General features: G+C 42.6%; 1 protein-coding gene across 2 annotated transcripts in view; it reads left to right on the top strand.

Moving 5' to 3' along the window:
- NALCN (sodium leak channel, non-selective) overlaps positions 1-25,674 on the top strand; it is a 694,063-nt gene that overhangs the window by 321,334 nt on the left and 347,055 nt on the right. For both annotated transcript variants that reach the window (XM_089679951.1, XM_089679950.1), the window contains 2 exons: positions 18,535-18,677; positions 18,771-18,875. In XM_089679951.1, the coding sequence (XP_089536077.1) occupies positions 18,535-18,677; positions 18,771-18,875 (248 nt within the window). The remainder of the gene's footprint in view (positions 1-18,534; positions 18,678-18,770; positions 18,876-25,674) is intronic.

Genomic DNA, 25,674 nt, shown 5'->3' with positions numbered 1-25,674 from the left:
AATGAGTGTCTTTCCAGCTTTAACGTATGTTAAATGTTCTAAGTTTATTTTTCCCTAACTTTCATGTGATTATAAAGACTTTTTCAGTTGACAGTTGCTTGTTTTCATTCTTCTTCTTCTTTTCCTTCTTCTTCTTCTTCTTCTTTTCATTCTTCATTTCATTCTTCTTCTTCTTTTCATTCTTCTTCTTCTTTTCATTCTTCTTTTCATTCTTCTTCTTCTTCTTCTTTTCATTCTTCTTCTTCTTCTTTTCATTCTTCTTTTCATTCTTCTTCTTCTTCTTTTCATTCTTCTTCTTCTTCTTTTCATTCTTCTTCTTCTTTTCATTCTTCTTCTTCTTCTTTTCATTCTTCTTTTCATTCTTCTTCTTCTTCTTTTCATTCTTCTTTTCATTCTTCTTCTTCTTCTTTTCATTCTTCTTCTTCTTCTTTTCATTCTTCTTCTTTTCATTCTTCTTTTCATTCTTCTTCTTCTTCTTTTCATTCTTCTTCTTCTTCTTCTTCTTTTCATTCTTCTTTTCATTCTTCTTCTTCTTCTTTTAATTCTTCTTCTTCTTCTTTTCGTTCTTCTTTTCATTCTTCTTCTTTTCATTCTTCTTCTTTTCATTCTTCTTTTCATTCTTCTTCTTCTTCTTCTTCTTCTTTTCATTCTTCTTCTTCTTTTCATTCTTCTTCTTTTCATTCTTCTTTTCATTCTTCTTCTTCTTTTCATTCTTCTTCTCATTCTTCTTTTCATTCTTCTTTTCATTCTTCTTTTCATTCTTCTTTTCATTCTTCTTCTCATTCTTCTTTTCATTCTTCTTCTTCTTCTTTTTATTCTTCTTCTTCTTCTTTTCATTCTTCTTTTCATTCTTCTTCTTCTTTTCATTCTTCTTCTTCTTCTTCTTCTTTTCATTCTTCTTCTTCTTCTTTTCATTCTTCTTTTCATTCTTCTTCTTCTTCTTTTCATTCTTCTTCTTCTTCTTTTCATTCTTCTTTTCATTCTTCTCATTCTTCTTTTCATTCTTCTTTTCATTCTTCTTCTCATTCTTCTTTTCATTCTTCTTCTTCTTCTTTTCATTCTTCTTTTCATTCTTCTCATTCTTCTTTTCATTCTTCTTTTCATTCTTCTTCTCATTCTTCTTTTCATTCTTCTTCTTTTCATTCTTCTTTTCATTCTTCTTCTTCTTCTTTTCATTCTTCTTTTCATTCTTCTTCTTCTTCTTTTCATTCTTCTTCTTCTTCTTTTCATTCTTCTTTTCATTCTTCTTCTTCTTCTTTTCATTCTTCTTTTCATTCTTCTTCTTCTTGTTTTCATTCTTCTTCTTCTTCTTCTTTTCATTCTTCTTCTTCTTTTCATTCTTCTTCTTCTTTTCATTCTTCTTCTTCTTCTTCTTCTTCGTCGTGCCCCATGACTGCCCAAATGAGTGAAGTGTGCGGTGATTCTAAGATCGACGGCACTCATCTGCATGTCATACTGACTGACAGTATTATTTCTCTTCCCCTGCAGACTCCAAGGGCATTTAAATTAAAGGTACAGTGTTCTGCACTAATATAAAGGCTCTCTGAAGCCTAGAAACCCTTTTAATAAGTTAAATTTGCGGCAAATAAATTCGCATCGAATCGAATTTCTCCCGCAAATTCGGCAAATCAGCCGAATCGAATTTTTTAATAATTCGCTCATCTCTAAAAGCCACCCAAATCTGATAGTTCAGTTTTTGGAAGCCTGAGTTACCCAGATTTGCCCACAGCTGTGGCAATCCCAGGAAGGCTTTACTTTCTTTGTTAGATATTTTCCATTTGATTCACATTATGGAAACTGCAACATGATGGATGGAAACAAGAAAAGTGAGACACTGGCTAAAACAGAACTGAGAACTATGGTAAAGCAAATCCATCTAATGCTAACCATTCCAAATGCCACTCCAGGTGAGATTAGACTCCACACTCCATAGTTCTCTCTCAAATGCTGGTCTAGCTTGTCTTCACTGAATCAATCATTTGTACCATTAACAGGAACACACGTTTTGCACTTGGCACATCACTTTCTCAAAGAAACACATTTTGGTGTGCAGTAGAGAGACCTTTCCACTTGGTCACTAGCCAAGAAGATATTCAGTGTGCTAGACTAACCCTTTGTATTAGGGTAACCGTTATTTTGCAATGAACGTAGAAGTTCTTAAGCCTTAACTTAATAGTGGTGAGAATAATAAGGAATCTTGCAGAATAGAAGGAAAACATGCAGCACATGGATATTTTGTTGGAAAGTCTTCATGCATTCTTTCTTATATCCTAGGAACTTTCTGAGCTTTAAACAGTTACTGATTGAGTAAGCCTGTACATACTGTATATATCTGACGTGCAACACATCATTAATCTAATTTTTAATGTCACTAGGAAAGTAAATAGGAAAATGGTAATGCCTGTAACAAATAGTGTGTGCTTTATAGATTAATTCCACTTAGTGCTGTAATTTTTTTAGGTTGAAGTTAAGTGCCCTAAGGAGGAAATATTCTTCTGCCTTATAGAAATCAAACATTTTTTTTTCAATTTGCCCATATTTACACTGTAGAATGAAAGTGAATATTTTATTGGCTGCTGTGTGAAAAAAATTTTCCTTCAAGTAACATGGGTGTCGAATGTTATAGCACATTCTCATTAAACCCAATGTTTGCCAACAGGAGGATTAGCTATTGTTGAAAGATGTACAGTAGCTATCTTTCATAAAAGGAATCATAGGCTCCTCGATTTCTTAAATGAAGGACCTTAGTAGAGTGTCTAAAGTTATGAGCTTAAGATCATCCTCTTCCTATTACATTAATACAGACGTTCATCTCGTCAAAAGTTTGCGTTTCCAAGTAAAGGTAATTTGACTAATTATTGTTCACTGTAATATAAAATATACTGCTTCTTTTTCTAGGGATGATTTAAAAAGGAATATTCTTGCCATACTCCATAGTCTTTCAGTCTTTCCCCTGAGTAGTTTTGGTTGGGACCACCAGTCCCCTGAATTTTACCCTTTCCATGACCATTCTTGTCCTCATTCCATTCACCAACTTCATCACGTATAATGCAAGACCAGAGGTCATCTGTAGTTCTGCATTGTACGTGATAAGATAGTAGTGGCAGTGCTCTTTCTGGCATTGGAGAGAAGAGGACCAGCCTGTTAGCTGTCAATGGACTGTGGAGTAAGGTATATAATACTCTTTATTGTATTATCCTCTGGAAAAAAAAAAATCAGTATATCCTTAATCATCTGGTGAAGGGCAATTTTAATTTGTAAAGAACTGTCTGGAGTTCCACTTTAAAACTATGCATCATTTGTTTTAGTTTCCTCTACCCTACCGGCGATGCAACATGTGCTGAAACTAATACCAACAATCTTCAATTTTCCTCCCATGCACTTTGGTCATCATCTTTGTTCTATGTTACTAAATTAGCTTTTTTGACTTGAAATGTAGATATTTAAATATTTCTGCATGTCAAATAATGTATTGATTTAGGAATTAACCATTACTTACAGAAGATCAGAAAAATGCAATTTTTGTTTTCTGCAGTAAATTGTTAGAGATCGGCCAGTTCATTAAGTAGAATTACTATGCATTCAAGCAGTACAGTGCTGTGCCATGGCTGTGACTCCCATGCACATGTGTGGTAGTGATGTTATTGCAATTCGGCCATTCAAATAGCTAGAGCCCACAAACCTGGAAGGTAGGCAGGGTGAAGATGGAAACCCTGCCAGTGGTGACAGTGCACTGCTGGAGGGCTTCATTTTCAGGTAGCAGTTTGAAGCAGTTTGTAGAATTAGGCTTAATTCATACATGCCTTATTTAACCACTTGTGTGAAATGAAGAAAAGATCTAATGGTGAGTATATACCCTATTAAAAGCACGAGACACAAAATAGTACTAAAGTAAGATCACATACTTCTGGTGAGTAGATAATTATACTCAGGTGGTAGACACACATGGTATTGAAGTTTGGCATTTTTAGAAGAAGTTGAAGAATATAGGAGGACACTGTTTAATTTAAGAGATTGTCCACATATATAATTTTTAATTGTAGACATTTTTTACTGTGTGGAGACTTTATTAGTAGTAGTACATTTATTATTATTTACTGTTACACTGTTTTGGTTTATGACCCCGTACTGTCTGGTTTTGAATATTATTGGATAGAGCAGATAAAACACTTTTCTGGTAAGATGTGGTTGTTTCACATTTGTAGTTTATTTCAAATAGCACAGATTTTTTATATATACACTGTTTTCCTGCTGTATTTACAAGCATTCAGTGTATTCACAATGGAGGAAGTTGAGCTTCCTCCATTCTAAATGAGCTGAATGTTTGTAAACACTACTAGTGTTTACCCTTGTGATGGCTTTCATTGGTTCACAGCAATCAAAACTCTGACTGGCTCTATATATTACATGAAAAGTGGCCTGTGCTGCCCAGTGGCAGCTCAGATCACAGCCATTCATGGTGCACTGACTGCGCAAGCCTATTTTCTGAAGAACTGTTTATATACATCACTTCAGAAATACACACGCACCTTTTTTTTATACAAATGGTTAAACTGAGTCTATCTTGAAGAAAGCTGTGCAACAGTTTTTTTAAATACTCTCCCTGGATACCATGGTCAAAATGCACCACTGAACTTAAGCAACACCCACTGATAAACTCTACCCTATCCATCCCATCTTTCACAAGATTAACCAGTCCTATAAAATGTCTTCATCCCCGAGCCCCTTAACACCACTCACTAATAATTCAGAGGAATAAATTCCACAGCTTTCCCATTGAAGGAAAAGCGTACCCCATTGTTGGTGACTCACTGCGTTGCTAAAAAAAGATTATTACCATACGCTAGTTTGGGTGAACTTACTCCATCTACCATAACACCATGGTCATATAGACAAGTTTGCCACTTATTTCCTCTTGCACAAAGAGATTTGACGTTTACTGCCCCCTTACCTCTTTGGAAGCCCTATGTTTGAAAGGAGCTGTAACAAATAAAACCACATCACTAATGTATTCTTGGCTACAAGTCTCACGAGATGAAGCAACTGACAGATTTAGAGCTCTGTGGGAATCTGCACTTCAAATTCAATTTACCAAAACCCAGTGGGATCATGCATGCTAGCACACAAATGTTCAATTAGCACCAGCACTCAGGAGACTTCCTATAAGCTTCTGACGCAATGGTATGCTACCCCTTCCAAACTCAAGAAATGGTACCCACAAACCTCATGTCTGTTCTGGAGATGTGGAAATACAATAGGGGGTATGTTACACATATGGTAGGACTGCCCGCTGATGTAATCTTTTTGAAGGAAGGTTTGTGATCGGATATGCCACATTACAGAGACACAAATTAAACCTACACCAGATTGCTGTCTATTACACATTTCAAATCTATTCTTTAGACAGACACAAGCACACCTTAACAAAACACTTACTTGACGCTGCCAAATCTTTGATCACTAAATTTTGGAAATCTTCCAATATCCCCTCGATCAAAGAATGGATCAGAACAGGCATATGCATGCTTGCAACTACACCCCAAAACACATTCTGCTACTCCTGAGTATGGGGATACCACATGTGTGAGACTTTTACACAGCCTAGCCACATAGAAAGGCCCAACATGCAAGAAGCATCATCAGGTGTCCTAGGGATATAAAATACACATTTATTTTCCTGACTACCTATTACACTTTTGAAGGCCCTGGAGAACCAGGACAATGGAATTATTCTCACAATGACCCCATTTCGAGAAGCAAATAACCCCACCTTATATTCTGAGGCATAATGAGTCTTTTGAACATGTCATTTTTTTCCACAAGTTTTCAAAAAATTTGGAAAGAAAATGAAATGAAATTTTTTTTTTACACAAAGTTGTCCAAATATAAGATATTTCCAACACATAGCATGTACATACTGAAAATTACACCCCAAAATACATTTTGCTACTCCTCCTCAGTATGGTGATACCACTAGTTTGAGACTTTTCCACAGCCCGCCAGATAGAGAGCCCCAACATCCAAATAGCACCTTTAGGCTTTCTAGGGGCAAAAATTACACATCTAATTTCCTGACAACCTATCATGTTTCTGAAGGCCCTGGGGCACGAGAAAAGTGGAAACACCCACAAAATGACCCATTTTGGAAAGCAAACACTCTAACGTATTGTTACAAAGTAAGTTGTAAATCTATAAGCTATTTCTAACAAACAGCATGGACATACCAAGGATTACACCACAAAATACATTCTGCTACTCCTCCTGATTATGGGGATACCACATGTATAAAACCTTTTCAATGTTTGGATAGATTATGTGCCGAATATTGCAACAAATGTACACAGAAATCAACAAACACTGTTTAGAAAACAATGTAAACAAAACCTGAGGTATGAGGAGAGCATTGGTCCAGGTCAGTGCAGTCAGCACACTGACATCCAGGCAGCAGGCAGGAACATGGTCCATAAAACGTCTTTTGTAAGTTCAGGTAGCGGGCAGAGATATGGTCAGCACAGCCAAAGTACTGGTTAGGCAATCAGCGGGAACATGGTCCATAAAATGTCCTGGGTCATTAAAGGCAGCAAGCAGATATATGGTCAGCACAGCCAAAGAATTTGTCCAGGCAGCAAGCCAGAACATGGTCCATAAAAGTTCCTGTGTCAGTACAGGCAGCAAGCAGGAACATCAAGCTTAGAGCCTAGGTCAGATATAGGACTGGGGCACAGGAGTAGAGGTTTTGTCCCACCCAATCTCTCTGAAGCCTCCAGACAAACAGACCCTGTTCCAGGAATTACAAAATCAAGGGAAAACCAAAAACTGTTTTTCTCTACTCAGAACTCTACTCTGAAGCCCCTGAGACACCTGTGTTATCTTGAATCCCACTACTACAGTAGCAGGGCAAAAGATCAATCCAAGCAGCAGGCAAAAGACACGGTTGATTAACAGGCCGAGGTCAGTCCATGAAGAAGGCATAAACATGGTTGATAATCAAGATGGCAGGCAGAAGCATAGTTGATAAACCGGTATGGGGTCAGTTCAGGTAGAAGGCAGAAACATGTTGGATAAACAATGCAGATGGCAGGCAGAGGCATAGTTGATAAACAAGTAAAGGTCAGTTAAGGTGGGAGGCAGTGGCATGGTTGGTTGAGGCAGCAAGCAAATGATTAGCAGAGATATTGAAAACGGGGAAATGCCATGTTGTTAGAAACATGGGATAATATGTTAGTAATGTGTGAAAACATTGGAAGCAGTCTCTGATGTGCAGGCCTGGTTGCAAGGAACACTGGGGACAATGAAAACTGGTGTCTCTTCTAACTCCCCCTCTGCTGCATGCCAAACATCTTTTTTTGGCGTCTTCAGCCTTCTTCTGTTAGTGGAATGCTTTCAGAGAAATGGCACCCATGAAGTCTGCTCACAGAATCGGAACAAAGGTTTTCGGGGGGGAGGAATCCTTGCTGGTAGTTAAGGGGCATGATAATTTCTTCTATAAATTTGAGGAAGGCGGTGGGTCTTTCTGTGGACTGGTTTTAGGTGACATAGGCATTATAAATGGCCAAATTAATAAGATAAATCACAACTTTTTTATACTAGAAATGGGACCTTCTTGTTCTTCACCCCCCCCCCCCCCCATGTAGATATTATAATCTTGGATGCACGCATGTTTCTGAATGGGACCGTGTCTTCTGGTAATTTCCACTGAGGTGTCATTGTGGACAGAATGTAAACGTCTCTCTTATCCTCCTACTTCAGGGCCAGCACTCGGTTGTTTATTAGACTTGCTGATTCCCCCCTTTGTAGCCTGGTGTTCACTAGATTTTGTGGGAAGCCCTTCCTTTTTTTTCAGGAAGTACTGCAGGCTAAGGTTTTCTCAGGTACAGGTGTCTGAAAAGGGGCAGACTGGTATAGACATTGTCTAGGTAAATGTTATACATTTTTTGAAAAAGTGGAAAAGCCAGGTTCAGACAATTTTTCCACTTGTGCCGATTTAGGTTGGGCACTCAGGGGTCTGGAGCCAGGAAACTTTGTCTTCATACACGGGGAACGCATACAACTATGCAGTGGCTCCTTCACAAAGCTTGTAGAGCTTTACTCCATATCTGGCCCTTTTGCTTGGAATATATTACTTGATACCCAGCTGGCCAGTAAAGTGGACAAGGGATTCGTCCACACATATGTTTTAGACGGGGATATAAAGTACAGCAAATCTTTGGGGAAAAAAATTAAGAAGTGGGCAAATTTTGTATAATTTGTCATAGTTGGGATGATCTTGGGAAGGGCACTGGGTATTGTCACTGAAATGAAGGAAGTGCATGATCATCTCATAGTGTGACCTGGGCATTACAGCATGTGATGGATGGGGTGTGTGGACCAGTAAGCATGTCCTTAATTTTTTTTTTGTAAGCCCCATGTTAAGGTGAGGCCCAAAAATAACTTAAATTCTTCCAGTGTAAGAGGTCTCCATTGAAATGGACAGGCATAGGATGAACTGGGGTTGTTAGTAATATATTGTTGGGCAAAAAGGTTTGTCTGGTCCACATTAAAATTAATTAAACTGTCAGGCAAAAATAAATTTAAAAATATAAATTTCTGAAAAACTTTCAGTGTTGGCCTGCACACCTGGCTGTGCAGTGAAAGGGAGAATACTTGCTGATCCCGAGTTGGAGAGCAGCCATAATGGGTTGGCAAGAGCATCTGGGAGGCATGATTGAGCCCTGATTCTTGGGGTCTAATGGGATATTCCAGTGCTGGTACTGGGCCTTTCATCCATGGGTCTAGTGCCATTGGCGTTTGCCGATTGACCATTGGGGTGTATGGCACTGCTGGTGGCTGCCTGATTTTTTAGAGTGCATATCCTTTTAGGAGGGAGCCAGTCACTGATCCACTACTTTCTATGGGATCATATACTGAATCAGAATAGGATGGTGAGAGCTCCCCGCAGCTCTCATCCGTCATACTGAAGATATTGAACGCCTCCTCACTAGTGTAAATTTTTTTTGTACATGGATGGCTCTGGGACCGGTAGACTGCTGTTGGTGGCTGTAGGACAGGTACCTTGGTGAGGGTGGCTGTGTGACGGTTCTCTGCTGATGGTGGCCATGTGACGGGTATACTGGTGATGTTGGCTGTGTGATGGGTACTCTGCTGATGGCGGCACTGATGGATTATGTGCGACAGGTGCACTGATGGGCAACAAGTGCATTCCTGATGGGCACTGATGGGCAACATGTGCACTATTGGGAACTGATGGGCAACAGGTATACTGATAGGCGACAGGTGAACTGATGGGAGGCAGGTACACTGATGGTGGGAACTGTGACATGGGCAGTGATTTGTTTGTACACTGTGCTGTGTACAGCATGATAACTCTCTGTTTGAAGATTCCTCTCATACAAGATCTGTGTGTTAAGAGAGGAAGCTGGAAACATCGAGTTACCGCTCTGTTTAAATTTGTGACCAACTGTGAATGGACACAGCCAATTGTGGTAAACAGCCACTGCCTTTGGCTCTTTACTGTAATCGATGATGTACTGTGTCCAATGGACACAGTTTACCAGCCATTGCTGCGCACCCCCGGGGACATGCATGCGCGGCTAGGTTGGGAGAAGGCCATATGACGTTCTTCCAGAACGAGAGAACTCCCGCCTGTCCATCATTTGCCCATACGGCAGGCAGGAAGTGAATAATTAAACATTTGACAGAAACAGGACTCTTTGAACAACTGTCTCACCTATGAGACTACCCACTTTCATTTTATTTTGATTCTCAATTATGTTTTATTTCTTATGTTTTTCTGTTGGTTTTTTTCTCATTACACCTGGTAAGATTTTCTGTGTTGTATGATGATCTTTAACCATATTAGTCCTTTACTTTCTGTGTTTTATTGATACACAAATTTTGAAAGTTCAACATTTAGATTTCTTGCTCTATAAGCAATTATAGGTATTTGGGACTACAGACCTGTCTGTGTCATACTATTCACAAAACCTTCTAAACGTCACTGTACCAATGCTACAGAGTTATGTATTTAGGATACTGTCAGGGCAGGAACGATGGAATGGGCAGGCAGGCCTATGGTACGGTCACGCTGCGACTGACGACAGCCACTACCCACAGACCAGAGTCCCTCAGGGCGCGGAGTCTAAGCCCCAGGCTACCCTTCACCAGGGCCCCTGATGGTGGGGATGGACTTGACGCAGCCTGAGACCAGGTCGCGGCCCCCGAGTGACCCCAGCTGCGATAACGACTGCCGCCAATGGCGTACAGCTGGTGGGAGCTAGATGGGATCACGAGTAGAGTAGTCAGACAAGCCGGGTCAATAACAATGGAGCAGACAGTACTAGACGGTAGGCAAAGAATACTCAGGTCACGGGCCAGGTTCAACAACGGGAGGTCAGATAAAGGGTTAACGCAGAGAGTAGTCTTGTCCAAGCCGAGGCGGTTACCAGGAGAGCAATGGGAACAACACAAGAGCTTGCAACAGGGCAACATACAGGACACAAGTGCAGAGCACACTTGCAGACAGCAGGTTTAAATGTGCTCAACCACACCCTTCTGAGGAGGAGCCGCAGAAGCCTGAAGGCATAAAGGTTCCCACCATGCTTTGCAGAAAACCAAGATGGAGGCCAGCTCATGGAGATGCACAAGCTCTGAAGAAAGGTAGGACCTTGACAGTACCTCCTCCTCAAGGGCCCCTCCCCCTCCGTGGCTCCACAAAAGGTTTCTGAGGAAATCGGGCGTGAAAAGCGCGGAGGAGGGCAGGAGCATGAACATCCGCGGAAGGAACCCAGGAACGTTCCTCGGGACCATAACCACGCCAATGGACCAAAAACTGTACCCGACCGCGGACCAACCGAGAATCCAAGATGCGGCTCACCTCATACTCCTCATGACCGTCGACCCTGATAGGACGAGGACGAGGCAGAGAGGCAGTAAAGCGATTACAGATCAGAGGTTTCAACAGGGATACGTGGAAGACATTGGAGATGTGCATCCCAGGAGGAAGAGCAAGGGCATAGGCAACCGGGTTCACCCTGCGAAGAATGCGGAAAGGACCAACAAAACGGGGGGCCAGCTTTGGTGTGGGCACCCGAAGCTTGAGGTTGCGAGTGGACAACCACACCTGATCTCCGACCTGGTATGAGGGAGCGGGCAACCATCTACGATCAGCCTGGAGCTTCTGGCGCTGTGCTGAGTCCTTCAAGGACCTCTGAATCTGCCCCCATGAGGAGCGCAGAGCAGCCAGGTGGTTATCCACAGCCGGAATGTCCTGTGGAGAGAACAACTCAGGCAATACAGCGGGTTGGAACCCATAGTTGGCCATGAAGGGGGACATCCCAGAGGAGGAGTTGACAGCCGAGTTCCTTGCAAACTCTGCCCATGGCAGGAGATCGACCCAGTTGTCCTGATGATCCGATATATAGCAACGAAGGAATTGTTCCAGGGCCTGGTTGGAACGCTCCGCAGCCCCATTGGACTGAGGGTGGTAGGCCGAAGAGAAGGAAAGCTCGATACCCAACTGGGAGCAGAAGGCGCGCCAGAACCTGGACACAAACTGGCTCCCACGGTCCGAGACAATCACCTTGGGCAACCCGTGCAAGCGAAAGATCTCCTTGGCGAAAACCGTAGCCAGTTCCTGTGCAGTCGGCAATTTCTTGAATGGAACGCAATGGCACATCTTAGAAAAACGATCGATCACCATAAGAATGACCGTATGACCTTGAGACGCAGGAAGATCCACAATAAAATCCATTCCCAGGTGTGACCAGGGACGCTCCCCATTGGGAATGGGTTGCAGAAGGCCCAATGGAAGGTGCCGAGGAGATTTATTCTGGGCACAGACCGAACAAGCTGCTACATATGAGGCGATGTCAGAACGGAGAGATGGCCACCAGAATAACCGAGAAACGACCCAGGACAATTGGTTCCTACCAGGATGACCGGCAGTCTTGGCATTATGGTAGGTACGTAGCAAGCGGGTACGCAATCCCTCAGGTACAAAACATCTTCCAGCAGGTCTCTCAGGGGGAGCGTTAGTTTGAGCCGCCAAAATCTGCTCCCCAAGGGGAGAAGTCAGGTTGGTACGAATGGCAGCCAGGATCTGATTTGGAGGAATGACCGAGGTCGGCTCAGTGTCCTCCCTGGACAGCTCAGAGTATTGCCGCGACAAGGCATCAGCCCTGACATTCTTGGAACCAGGCAAGTAAGAGACCACATAATTAAAACGTGACAAAAACAGAGCCCACCTGGCCTGACGGGGTGTCAACCTCTTAGCCTCCGAGAGATATGTGAGGTTCTTGTGGTCAGTGAGAACTAGGACCGGGACCACAGAACCCTCAAGCAGGTGCCTCCATTCCTTGAGAGCCAGAATAATGGCCAACAACTCCCTGTCTCCAATCTGGTAGTTGCACTCTGCAGAGGAAAGCTTCTTGGAGTAGAACCCACAAGGAAGTAGGGGTCCCTCGGGTGACCGACGCTGGGACAAGAGGGCGCCTACTCCTGTCTCAGATGCATCAACCTCGAGAACAAAAGGCAACCCAGGATTGGGATGAGACAGAATTGGGGCCGAAGTGAAGGCGGCTTTCAGAGCCTTGAAAGCTGAGATGGCCTCGGGTGACCACTCGTGAGGGTTACTGCCCTTCTTGGTCAGATCTGAGAGAGGCTTTGCCAATGTGGAAAAGTTCCTGATAAACTTCCGATAATAGTTGGCAAATCCCAAAAAGCGCTGAATGGACCGAAGACCACTGGGACGAGGCCACTGCAGAACCGCTGAAACCTTCTCAGGGTCCATAGAAAAACCCATCGGGGAAATGATGTAGCCTAAAAAGGCAACCTGGGATTGGTGAAATTCACACTTCTCGAGCTTACAGAAAAGCTCGTTTTCACGTAACCGTTGCAGCACCCGCTTAACATCCTGGATATGAGACTCCATGGACGCAGAGTAAACCAAGATGTCATCCAGGTAAACCACCACGCACTGCTGCAACAAGTCACGTAAGACATCGTTAATAAACTCCTGAAAGACCGCGGGTGCGTTACACAACCCAAAGGGCATAACCAGGTATTCATAGTGGCCGGTTCTGGTGTTGAACGCGGTCTTCCACTCATCGCCCTCCTTGATCCGTACAAGGTTGTAGGCAGCCCTAAGGTCGAGCTTAGTAAAGACCGTTGCTCCCTTGAGGCGGTCAAACAACTCGGTGATCAACGGAATAGGATAAGCATTTTTAATCGTGATCCGATTGAGACCCCTAAAATCAATGCAGGGTCTCAGCTCACCTCCCTTCTTTTTCACAAAAAAAAACCCAGCTCCTGCTGGAGACGTAGACTTGCGAATGTGCCCCCGGGAAAGCGCATCCGCAACGTATTCCTCCATGGCCTGATTCTCTGCCACCGAAAGAGGATACACCCTGCCACGCGGAGGAGTAGCACCAGTTTGTAAGGTTATGGCACAATCATATGGACGATGAGGAGGCAGGGCACCGGCGCGCACCTTGTCAAACACGTCCAGGTACTCCCCATATTCAGTGGGCAGCACAGAGTCCGAGGAGGTGCACAGCACCTTAACCGGACCACGGATGCAACCAGCCCCACACCGTGGTGACCATGAGAGAATCTCGGCCGATCGCCAATCAAAGGTCGGATTGTGCCTCTGAAGCCAGGGATAGCCCAAAACCACGGAGTAGTGCGGGGAAGAAATTACCTGGAAACAGGCCAATTCCCTGTGAACAGCCCCAATAGCTACCTCCACCGGCAGGGTCTCGTGGGTAACCTGCGATGGCTGCAAGGGCCTGCCATCTATTGCCTCGAGAACCAATGGAGTCTCTCGAGCCTGCAGAGGAATGGAGTACTGGGCCACAAACGAACTGTCCATAAACAAACCGCCAGCCCCAGAGTCTACCAGCGCCTGGGCCGTCACCGAGCCTCCTGCCCAAGAGAGGACAACGGTGATAAGCGGTTTATCTTTACGGGAAACCGGGGACGAGGAAACTCCACCCAAGATCTGCCCCCGACAGGATCTCAGGTGCGGGCGTTTCCCGGACGGACCGGACAGGACTGCCGAAAATGCCCCCCGAGTCCACAGTACAGGCAGCGACCCTCCCGACGCCGAGAGGCCCGCTCCCCCTCGGAAAGGCGAGCAAACCCCAGCTGCATGGGCTCACTACCAGACAAACCATCCCCAGGAGGCGTGGGAGGAGAGGGAGGCACGGGTGGGACAGAAAACGTAGGCGCCAAACGGTTAGGAGGCCTCCGCAGCCGCTCCTTAAATGAAGGCCTCTCTCTGAGCCTGGTGTCAATCAAGATTAGGAAGGAGATGAGTGCCTCTAACTCCACAGGCAGTTCTTTGGCTGCGATCTCGTCCTTCAACGCATCAGAGAGACCATGAGAGAAAGCAGCCACTAGAGCCTCATTGTTCCAACCCACCTCTGCCGCCAAAGTACGAAATTCGATGGCGTACTCGGCAACGGTTCGTGAACCCTGATGCATGGACATGAGCAATTTGGCAGCAGAAGCGGAGCGAGCGGGTACGTCGAATACCGTACGGAAGGAGGCAACGAAACGGGTAAACACGTGAATCACCGGGTCATTCCTCTCCCATAAGGGATTAGCCCAGGCCAAGGCCCTATCAGAGAGTAGCGAGATTAGGAAGCCCACTTTTGCCCTCTCAGTAGGGAAAGCGTGAGGTATTAATTCAAAGTAAATCCCCACTTGGTTAAGAAAACCACGACACTGACTCGGTTCCCCCCCAAAGCGCTGAGGAAGAGGGGCAGAACCAGTCATACCTCTGGGTACCGCGGGTTCCGCAACAGATGCAGAGGTAGGTGCAACAACCGGAGCAACAGTGGGAGAGTCCACCGGAGTAACAACTGACCTAATAGCCCCAGGGGTAAGGTGCGCTGTGCGTGCAAGCAGAGCCTGCAACGCCTGAGCGAACTGATCCAACAAGCGATCCTGTTGGTCGAGTCTGGCGAGTAACATAGGGATCGAAGGCGTACCTGCACCGTCAGGATTCATGGCACTTGTGTAATGTCAGGGCAGGAACGATGGAATCGGCAGGCAGGCAGGCGGTACGGTCACGCTGCGACTGACGACAGCCACTACCCACAGACCAGAGTCCCTCAGGGCGCGGAGTCTAAGCCCCAGGCTACCCTTCACCAGGGCCCCTGATGGTGGGGATGGACTTGACGCAGCCTGAGACCAGGTCGCGGCCCCCGAGTGACCCCAGCTGCGATAACGACTGCCGCCAATGGCGTACAGCTGGTGGGAGCTAGATGGGATCACGAGTAGAGTAGTCAGACAAGCCGGGTCAATAACAATGGAGCAGACAGTACTAGACGGTAGGCAAAGAATACTCAGGTCACGGGCCAGGTTCAACAACGGGAGGTCAGATAAAGGGTTAACGCAGAGAGTAGTCTTGTCCAAGCCGAGTCGGTTACCAGGAGAGCAATGGGAACAACACAAGAGCTTGCAACAGGGCAACATACAGGACACAAGTGCAGAGCACACTTGCAGACAGCAGGTTTAAATGTGCTCAACCACACCCTTCTGAGGAGGAGCCGCAGAAGCCTGAAGGCATAAAGGTTCCCACCATGCTTTGCAGAAAACCAAGATGGAGGCCAGCTCATGGAGATGCACAAGCTCTGAAGAAAGGTAGGACCTTGACAGATACGTGTTGTGTTATATCCTTTTTTCTTTTTTGGTTCCTTCTGCACTTACAGTATAACTATAAATGTCCTCCTTTTCATGTACCTATAAGACACGAAAGACTGTTTTTCAATAAAACTTTATTGAGAAAAAAAAAAGAAGCTGATTAACTTCAATGCTCTTTTCTTTTTTAATTGTATCCATTTTTTAAATTCAGTGCTACAAATATGAACAAACAAAGCAAACTAAAAGGGAAAGCTAAAAACTAACACCTAAGGAAAAGGAGTTAATAAGGTGTTACATAGGAACAATATTTAAATAAAATTAAACCTTTTTGAAGACTGCTTAAAAAAATATTATTCAAATTACAGAGCTCCCTGCAAAGAACAAGGTATGTACTTGCCTCTTCTGCTGCCCAAACCACTGGATGTTCCCCAAAGTCTCTGTAGAAACCAATACTCTCAAGAGTGTTGGTCTTCTGGTTCCTCCCACTAACCTCCGTGTCAGTAAAATACCCAGAGATTTCGAGAGAATATTTCTCTGAACTGGAGCAGCATTTAGCAGTATATGAAGAAGAAGAGCTAAGTATATATTTTCTTCTTTACAGGAGCTTTGCCGTTGAATTTGAACTGTAAAGACAATGATACTTTAACTGAAATTATGTGCACATAAAAGGACATCTCTTTAATATGCACATGAAATAAGTATACAAAATACATTCTAACCAGGGCCTGGACAAGGGCAGTGAGGAAGAGATGGCTGTTCTGGGTGCAATGGTTTACTGTAGGGATGGGAGCAACTTCCTTCTGTTACAAGGGTGACAGGGTAGTGCGGTTTAGCATCTTTTCAATGGGTGCTGGATGACCTTGTCCTGGCACCAATTCTAACCATAATATTGTTTGCTGGATGTATTTAAATAGGAGCAGCTGCAGTTCCTGAGACATACAGCAGGACATATTGTCAAATTCACAGCCAGGTCTCATGGACTAAATCAGCAGAGCAGGGGAGAAAAAGCAGCATTGTATGCCAATATTACTTAGGTGACTTTTTTGAATGTGCCTTGTACAATCTAGGTCCAGGGGCGGACTAACAACTCATGGGGCCCCCAAGCAATAGGGGATCATGGGGCCCCTGTGTCCTTGCCCACACTCAAAGCACACCCATAAAAGCCTATAAAAGGTACTAGGGGCATTTAATGGGGCCCCCTACTGACCCTGGGCCCTCGGGCAGTGCTCGCATGGTCAGTCCGCCCCTGTCTAGGTCTATAAGTGGTTAGAAAGCTTTTTTTTTGTAAGTTTCAGCACTGCTTAAAGCTTTGTGAAAGGGGTATGAGGTTTCAATGTCTTGCAATGGCTGAAAATCCGCAATATTTTGTTTTTTCTGCTGTTTAAGTAAATATGCAATGTGATTTTCTGAATGGATAGTGTATGAAATTTCTTCTCTGGTAAAAAGTTCCTTCAGCCAAAAGAGCTGTACTGCTCTTGAGTTGACTGGGAGCAGAGCTCATGGTAACCAGCTCTATGATCACATTGACTGTGTTCTGGAGATTGCTACTGGTGGGGACTTACCCCAGTTGGATTAGTTAAAGTTTAGAAAGAGACTGTACTTTTTAAGGACAATACTATCATTATCATTTATTGTTTGAAAGAAGCTTTGAGTTTGTGGAAAACCACACAGAAACAACAGATTTTGTAAAGCTGAGCTGGAACTGAAAACATTGTCCTAATTTAGCTATGCTTTTCCATGGAACACTTAATTCTGCTGCCTAAAAAAATATATAAAATTACAAATTGTCAACCAGCACTGTTTTGCTGTGCTAACAAAGAGGTGTAGGTATCCTACACACAAGTCTGCAAAAAGGTCACGATGGTGGTTAGAATGGGGTGTTGCCTTCTTTAGGAGAGATGATAGGTTTTTTTTTTCCCTTGGAACATGCTCCTGTCTGTGCTTTGCAATGGGCTGGTGGAATTTATTACAATATATTGGCATGATTGATCCTATGGGATTGATTTGCTAAAGACAACAACGCTAAACGATTGAGCGGAGCCCAATTCCCCTTTTTCTCTTCCACCTCTTCACCCTGAGACACCGATACACTTAACCCAAATCCAGAATTCTCCCCCGCAGAGCTGAGCTTTTGCTTACAACCTTTACAATACATTTGTACGTTCCTTCTGCTTATCTGTTATGTTACCGAGATATCTGTTCCTCATTGTGTGACTTTTGGTCTTATACGTTGTTTGCTTTCCCTTTTTGTACAAATAAAAACCTTTTTTAAAAAAAGACAACAAAGTTGTTCACTTTGCAAGCGAATTTTCAATTTGCAAGTGATTGTAGTGATATTTTATTTTACAAAGAATATCCAATCAAGTGCAAGGAAAAGAAAAAATAACACATTTTTATGCTTGTAGATGACTGGTGTTTTTAAAAACAGGGCTAGAAAAATGAACATTAAACTATACTGTGTTATCAGCCCCATCATTTTCAATAAGTCATCCCATTTTATTTCAGCCAAACATAGCCGGACCTTGATTATATAGGAGCAGTTTATCCTTAACAATGCACTTCAGTAGTGTTTAGATTTATATATGTGGAAGAATACAATCTAATTTCAGGTATGTATTTTACATTACATGGTGGTCAACATTTTTTTCTCCCTAAAACCTTTTTTTCTTTTCTGTTATAACAGCAGTATTTCAAGATGTTTAACACTACTGACTTTTTTTTAGTTTATTGTCTTCCACTTCATATGTAGGAACAATGCATTGAATCCATTATTCTGCTTCTGACTCATACTGCATGATGAAGTTTCTCTGAAAGGGTTATATATCAGTACATTGTATCCTAGGATACCACATCTACATATTTTGTTAAAGACCCGTTTATCTCTTACAGGAACCAGCATATTTACTGTATATGAAGCTGCATCTCAGGAAGGATGGGTTTTCCTTATGTACAGAGCAATTGACAGTTTCCCCAGATGGCGTTCCTATTTCTATTTCATTACCCTCATTTTCTTCCTTGCTTGGCTTGTTAAGGTATTGTATAATAGGTTTTTGTGCAATGTACTCATCATTTCTGTTAGCATTAAGTAATAGCTTACTTTAATATTGTCAACTCTTATTTTGTAGAATGTCTTTATTGCTGTGATTATTGAAACTTTTGCTGAAATTCGAGTGCAATTTCAACAGATGTGGGGCTCCCGAAGTAGCACAACGTCAACTGCGACTACGACGGTAATTATAGTTCTTCAGTCTTCATGGGACAAATCTCACCTTGTAACCTTTGTTATTGTAGTCCCTATTTCTTGGTTGTACAGTACAGGACACAGGTGTATTTACAGATGACTGGGTTATATGCTGCTACCTTTAGGTGATGGTGAGACACTAGCAAGCAGAACTGTTAGGACCACATATCATCTCTCCCACTGGCAGTTATCTTCAATTTTTTTGCTAGTGTCCTTAGGTGGGGGTTGTTTTTTTTTTTTTTGCTCTGATAAAGGATTACTTTTTTCTGATTAATTTGTTTCCTTTTTCTGCCCCAACTTGGCCATGTGCCAGTCTTTTCTGGCAACTTGCACAGCTTCTGGATCGGTACCCTAGGCACGCCACTGGGACAATACCCAGACCCCGCCAAAATGATGGAAGACGAGAGGCCTACTTGTAAAGTCACTTCTGGCACTGAATCCTGGGTTAGGTGCTCCTCTGCCTTAGCATGTAGTGCATTGCTTAGCATTAGTCACAGAGTTCTATACATGTCCAGGGCATTAGTGATCCATGCTGATGTGACCAAGTCCCTGAGGACCCCTTCAGGGGTGTACTCTTCCAAGGTGAGTGAAGGGCTCATTCCTTCTTAAATATTGTGGTTGTGTTTTTTGCAGGTTGGTAAGTAAAGGATCAGTTCCCTTTAAAATCCATCCTTTTGTTTCCCGTTTCCTTCTTGCCTATTTTTGGGGGAATACCGGGAATGGCTATATACAGTCATGGCCAAAAATATTGGCATCCCTGCATTTCTATCAGATATTGCACCACTTCGCCCAGAAAATTGTTGTAATTACAAATGTTTAGGCATTCTCATGTTTATTTCTTTTGTTTGTTTTGGTATGACACAAAAAAGTGGAGAAACAAAAAGCCAAATTTGACACATTCCACACAAAATCTCAAAAATTAACTGGACAAAATCATTGGCACCCTCAATTTAATATTTGGTAGCACACCCTTTGGAAAAATAACTGAAATCAATTACTTCCTCTAACCATCCATGAGTTTCTTATACCTCTCTACTGGAATTTTGGACCACTCCTCTTTCAGCAACTGCTCCAGGTCTCTCAGATTGGTAGGATTCCTTTTCCCAACTGCTGTTTTGAGATCTCTCCACAGGTGCTTTATGGGATTTAGATCAGGGCTCGTTGCTGGCCAGTTCAGTACTCTCCAGCGCTTTGTCTTAAACCATTTCTGGGTGCTTTTTGCCGTGTGCTTTTGGTCATTGTCCTGATGTAAGACCCATGACTTCCGACGGAGACCCAACTTTCTGACACCGGACCCTGCATTGCACCCCAGAATTCTTTGGTAGTCTTTAGATTTCATAATGCCATGCACACGGTCAAGAAATCCAGTGCCTGCTGCAGCAAAGCAACCCCAAAACATCTATGAACCTCCACCATGTTTGACTGTAGGGACTGTGTTCTTTTCTTTAAAGGCCTCATTGCTATTTCTCAAAACAGTAGAATGGTGGCCTTTACCAAAAAGCTGTAATCTTGTTTCATCTGTCCACAGCACATTCTCCCAAAAGGATTTTGGCTTCTTCAGGTAACTTTTGGCAAACTCCAGTATGGCTTTTTTATGTTTCTGTGTCAGCAGTGGGGTCTTCTTGGGTTTACTACCATAGAACCCCTTTTCATTCAGATGCCGACATATAGTGTGAGCTGACACAGTTGTAGCCTGTGCCTGAAGGTCAGCTTGAATTTCTCTGTAAGTTGATCGAAGTTCTTTAGCCACCGTTCGGACACTTTTTCATTGCAATCTTTGATATATTTTTCTCTCTTGTCCATGTCCAGGGAGATTGGCTACAGTGCCATGGGCTGTAAACTTCTTGACAATGTTGCATACAGTGGACACAGCAACCTTAAGATCTTTGGAGATGAACTTGTAACCTTGAGATTGTCCATGCTTTTCCATAAGTTTTGTTCTCAAATCCTCAGGCAATTCTTTGCTGCTCTTTCTCTTTTCCATGCTCCATGTGGCACACAGAGACACAACAGAAAGGTTGAGTCAGTTATTCACCATTTTAACTGGTTGCCAGTGTCATTTCTAGATTGTCAGCACCTGTTAATTGATACAATTGAGTTTAATTACAAATTACAGGAGCATCACAAACTTGGAAAGCAATTATTTCTTACAATCATGAGAAGGTGCCAATAATTTTGTCCTGCCCATTTTTGGGGGTTTTGCGTAGAATGTGTCAGTTTTGGCTTTTTGATTCTCCACTTTTTTTGTGTCATACCAATACAAACAAAAAAAAAACCATGAGAATTCCTAAACATTTGTAATTGCAACAATTGTCTGGGCGAAGTGGTGCATTATCTGAAAAAATTCACGAATGCCAATATTTTTGGCCATGACTGTACACATTTTTTCTTATGTTGGAGCCAGCTTACAAAAAAAAAATAAGTTAAAATCATAATAATGTAAAGTTAAACTGTTTTTGCTTTACAGAGAGAGGGTTATCTTAGAGGAGCTTTGAGGCACTGATTTTAGAATGGCAGTTTTGTGCAGCAGCCTCACTCATGACTGCCACTGTCTACCTGTGACTTTTTTTTGCCTGTGCCGGCTTGCGGCCAGGTTTAAACTGCTGGTACTTACTCTCGTTTTAGCAGCTCACTAGCAGGTGCCACCACCCTTCTATCTCCCCAGTTCCGCACTCCTAATACTGTCAGAGGGGCTTAGAGTCCATTTTAGGAGGTTTGTTTTAGAAATGTTGCGCTCTCTGTCAGTTTTTCTTTCTTCATCCTTTTATGGACCCAGGAGGGCCCATTAATACTGTGAGACACTGCATCCTTAGGAGCATTTTTAACCCTCACCATACTGCACTGCAGAGCTGTCAGGCAAATCTCCTGCCATCTGGTCCATTACAGGTTTTATATATATTCTCTCAGTTCTGTTGGGCACCTTCCATACCTCCTGTGTGAGCAGTAAGAAAGTTTCTATTTCTGTAGTAGATTTTATAGGAAAACTCACTACCATGTTCTCTCCACAGGCGTCTGTAAGGGGCATCCTTTAGTTTCTCTGACTTCTTCTCACTTGGACTCTGGTTTCAGGAGAAAAGGATTTTTTACCTAGTTAAGAAGAGGGAGCAAATCTTCTGATTTAGAGGAATTTATGCATAAAGAGGCTGTTTTGGCCATTCTCTCTCCAAAGCTCAGAGACATTATATCAGCACAGGTTGATGAGGTGCATTCCTGTTTAAAATTGAGCCACCAGACAAGTTCAACCAGTATGGTAAGAAGGCTCCTAAACCACCCAAGACTTTTCCTATGCACTTTATGGTGGAGAAGACTTTATACAGTGACTGGTCACATTCTGAAATAGTTTTTAGATTTCCAAATACTTTTTGCAGCAGTATCCCATGGAAGAGGGGGTTTTATGAAAAATGGTCAGCTTCTTCTTTGGATCCTGCTATTACCTGCCTCAACAGATACCTTATGGTTCTCACTGAGGATGTCATGGTCTTTAAGGACAAGGTGGCCAAGAAAATTGAATCACTTTTTAAAAATGGTATTAAACCCAAAACCAAATGTACTGTATAATATATTTTATCTTACCAATCATTACATAGTTACATAGTTAGTCTGGCTGAAAAAAGACAAAAGTCCATCTAGTTCAACCATTAAAAAAAAAAAAAGTTATAATCCTACACCTACAGTTGATCCAGAGGAAGGCAAAAAACCCAGCAAAACATGATCCAATTTGCTCCTACAGGGAAAAAAATTTCTTCCTGATCCCCCGAGAGGCAATCGGATATTCCCTGGATCAACTTTACCTGTAAATGTTAGTATCCAGTTATATTCTGTGTATCTAAGAAAGAATCCAGACCTTTTTAAAGCAATCCACTGAGCTGGCCAGAACCAACTCTTGAGGCAGTCTATTCCATATTTTCACAGCTCTCACTGTGAAGAAACCTTTCCGTCTTTGGAGATGAAATTTATTTTCCTCCTGAAAATTAGATGTGGTAGCTGCATTAGTTTTCTTTTTTAGGCTTTTTTCCCTCTGTTTTCACCTGGTGATCACCTTCTGTATTAGAGTGTCCCCACTCTGGTTGAAGGAGTATAGGGGGCACCAATAGGGGGTACCTTTGGAGAGCAGCATTGTCAGTCTGGGGGGAGAGGAGTGTTTATAAAGCTAATACTTTATAATCAGTTATAGCAAACAGTGTTTTCTTTTGGGTTAAAGGTTTTACATAAATAAAAGCTAATCATTGTAAGCACCCCTGCCAGTGTTAAATGGCTTGTCTCATCTGACTTACTGGCTGGATCACCAGATGAAAATAAAAGAAATAAAGCCCAAAATAATAAACTAATGTAAATAAACAAATAATTGTGCGTTGCCACTGATGTAATGTGCCAAATATGTGTCATGCTGCTGCAAACACCAATTGTGTGTTTATCACATATAATTAAATCAAAGTAAAATAAAAGTGTTGCACTGTTAAAATAATATCATGTGTCCAATAATAATACAAAAATAAAAAATATTTCTTTCTTTTGCATAAATCAAATACAAATTCTTGTGCACTTTGTGAACACCTTCTCTTAATGGTATATAGGCAATAAAGTCTATCTCAATATAAATAAATACAGTTCCAGAAAAATTCTCCTTAGTATTAATCAATATGCAATCCTGTTGTGAAGTACTCCCACATTCCCAGTGCTGTCACAGATTCATAATAACACCACCACATGTGCTGAAATGGGTGGACTCTCACCTTACATTGACCTATAAGTTATAATTGGTCAATGAACACCTTAACTGGCCGTTCCTCTCTGGTCAGATCTCACATCAATCTCGGGATCCTCCTTCTCTGTGTCAATATCCTTTACCACTGTAGCACTGTATCACTTTAGGTATAGACTCAAAACCAAAGCGAGTACTCAATAAAATCGTCACAAATTTATTAAAAGATGCACTCACATAGTTAAAATGATCAATCGCAAAGACAGAGCTCACAAGTCATAATCAGTGTCCTATCTCACCGTTGGCATCCAACTCTTGACACCTGGCTCCTCCCCACACGTATCTTCACTAGGTCATGTGACTTACTCACATTAGAGGAAGGTGTTCACAAATTACGCAATAATTTGTATTTTATTTTATTCATGCACAAGAAAGAAATATTTTTTGTTTTTGTATTATTATAGGACACGTGATATTATTTTAGCAGCGCAACACTTTTGTTTTCCTTCAAATAAATTAATGTAGTAATCACATCTAAGAATTTGTAAGCTGCAATATAATAAATGTTTGCTTTTGAGTTTAATACAGATTCTGTAACACTTCTTTTGTGCTAGTAAGCCGTGCCATATAGCCTGTGTGGCTTTTGACCCTGATTCTATTCTAACAGATCATTCTTTCCTCCAAATGCCTTTTGGTATTATGTAGACAGTCATTGATATTCCTCCAGCAGATGTCCAGGCTAGGCCTACTGTCCATTCAGATGCACTGGATTCTTTAGCTCAGATACTGGTCTGCTGAAGTTTCATGGAAAAAGTACCTGGATTGTATACCTTTTTCAGGTTGAAATTTCTTTGACTCTATTATTAAGGAAGTCACCAGTGGAAACAAATCTTTGTCTTCTGGGATTAGAAAGTGATTCTTTTGTCCTTCGCAGACTTTTGTCTGAATGCAAGTCTGGCTCCCCCTCTTGCAGCAAGCCCTGGACTCCCAAACATGTTGAGCCCAGGTCCAAGTTTCAGCAACAGGCCACCCCACTTCTTCAAATGGGGGGGACAGCTGTTTACTTTCTCAGATGCTTGTATTCGAGAAATTCCAGAACTTTGAGTCAGGAATGTCATCTGAGTTTTTCTCTCTCCACCCTGATTCAAGCCCTCCAATCCGTGTTTTTTTTCAAAAATATTTGATAATCTGCATGCAGCTTTTCAGAACTTGCTCACCTCATGGGTCATTGTACCTGTTCCTGCAGGGGAGAGGTTTCAGGGTTTAATTTCAACCTGTTCATGGTTCCAAAAGCCAAGGGTGGAATTCGTCCTATCCTGGACTTGAATGCCTTATTTCCTATTCAGTAGTTATCGATGGAATCATCCAGGTCATCCCTGCAGCAGGGGGATCTACTGGCATTGGTGAAAATCAAGGATACCTACTTGTGCATTCCCATTTTTGTCCCACACCAGCAATCTTTATGCTATGCAGTGGGCAACTGTCATTTTCAATTTGTGGCAGGGATCTTTGGGCTTGTGTATTAGATGCTCTGGTGACTCCAAGGGATCAAGTTTACCGGATCTATTCTTTTTCTCCACTAAAGCTACTTCATTGACTGCTTCACAGGTTCAAGTCAGAGGGCCTTCTGATGGCATTTAATTGGCATAGGAGGGCTTGGTACTCAGATATACTTACTCAGATATACTTCAGCTCCTGACAGATTTCTCCATGGCCAGATTACCCAGAGTTTCTATTTCAAGGCCCAATCTACCATCTCGCTTCTTGTTCACTGGTTTTGATGACCTGACTGTTGGATCCCAGGTCCTGGTTTCAGGTCCTTAGTTTTTTTTCAGTTAGGTCTGGATCAGCATCTGGTCTTGAGTAGCTCAGGTGGAAGATTTTGGCATTGACTATCCTTTTTCCATTGTCCCTTGGCCTCGCATTCCCTGGTCAAGGCCTTTGTGCAGGGAATCACTCCTTTTGCTCCTCCTCGACTCTCTTCAGTGACGCCATGGGATCTCAGCCTGGTGCTGATGGCTATTTATAAGCCTCCCTTTGAACGTATTCAGGAATTTTCTCTTAGCTAAACTCACTGATAAAGTGC

This window comes from Staurois parvus, unplaced genomic scaffold (assembly GCF_062004578.1).
Source record: "Staurois parvus isolate SC_StPar_1 unplaced genomic scaffold, SC_StPar_1.0 ptg000233l, whole genome shotgun sequence".
Taxonomy (NCBI): Eukaryota; Metazoa; Chordata; class Amphibia; order Anura; family Ranidae; genus Staurois; species Staurois parvus.
This window is presented reverse-complemented; position numbering and strand designations above follow the sequence as displayed.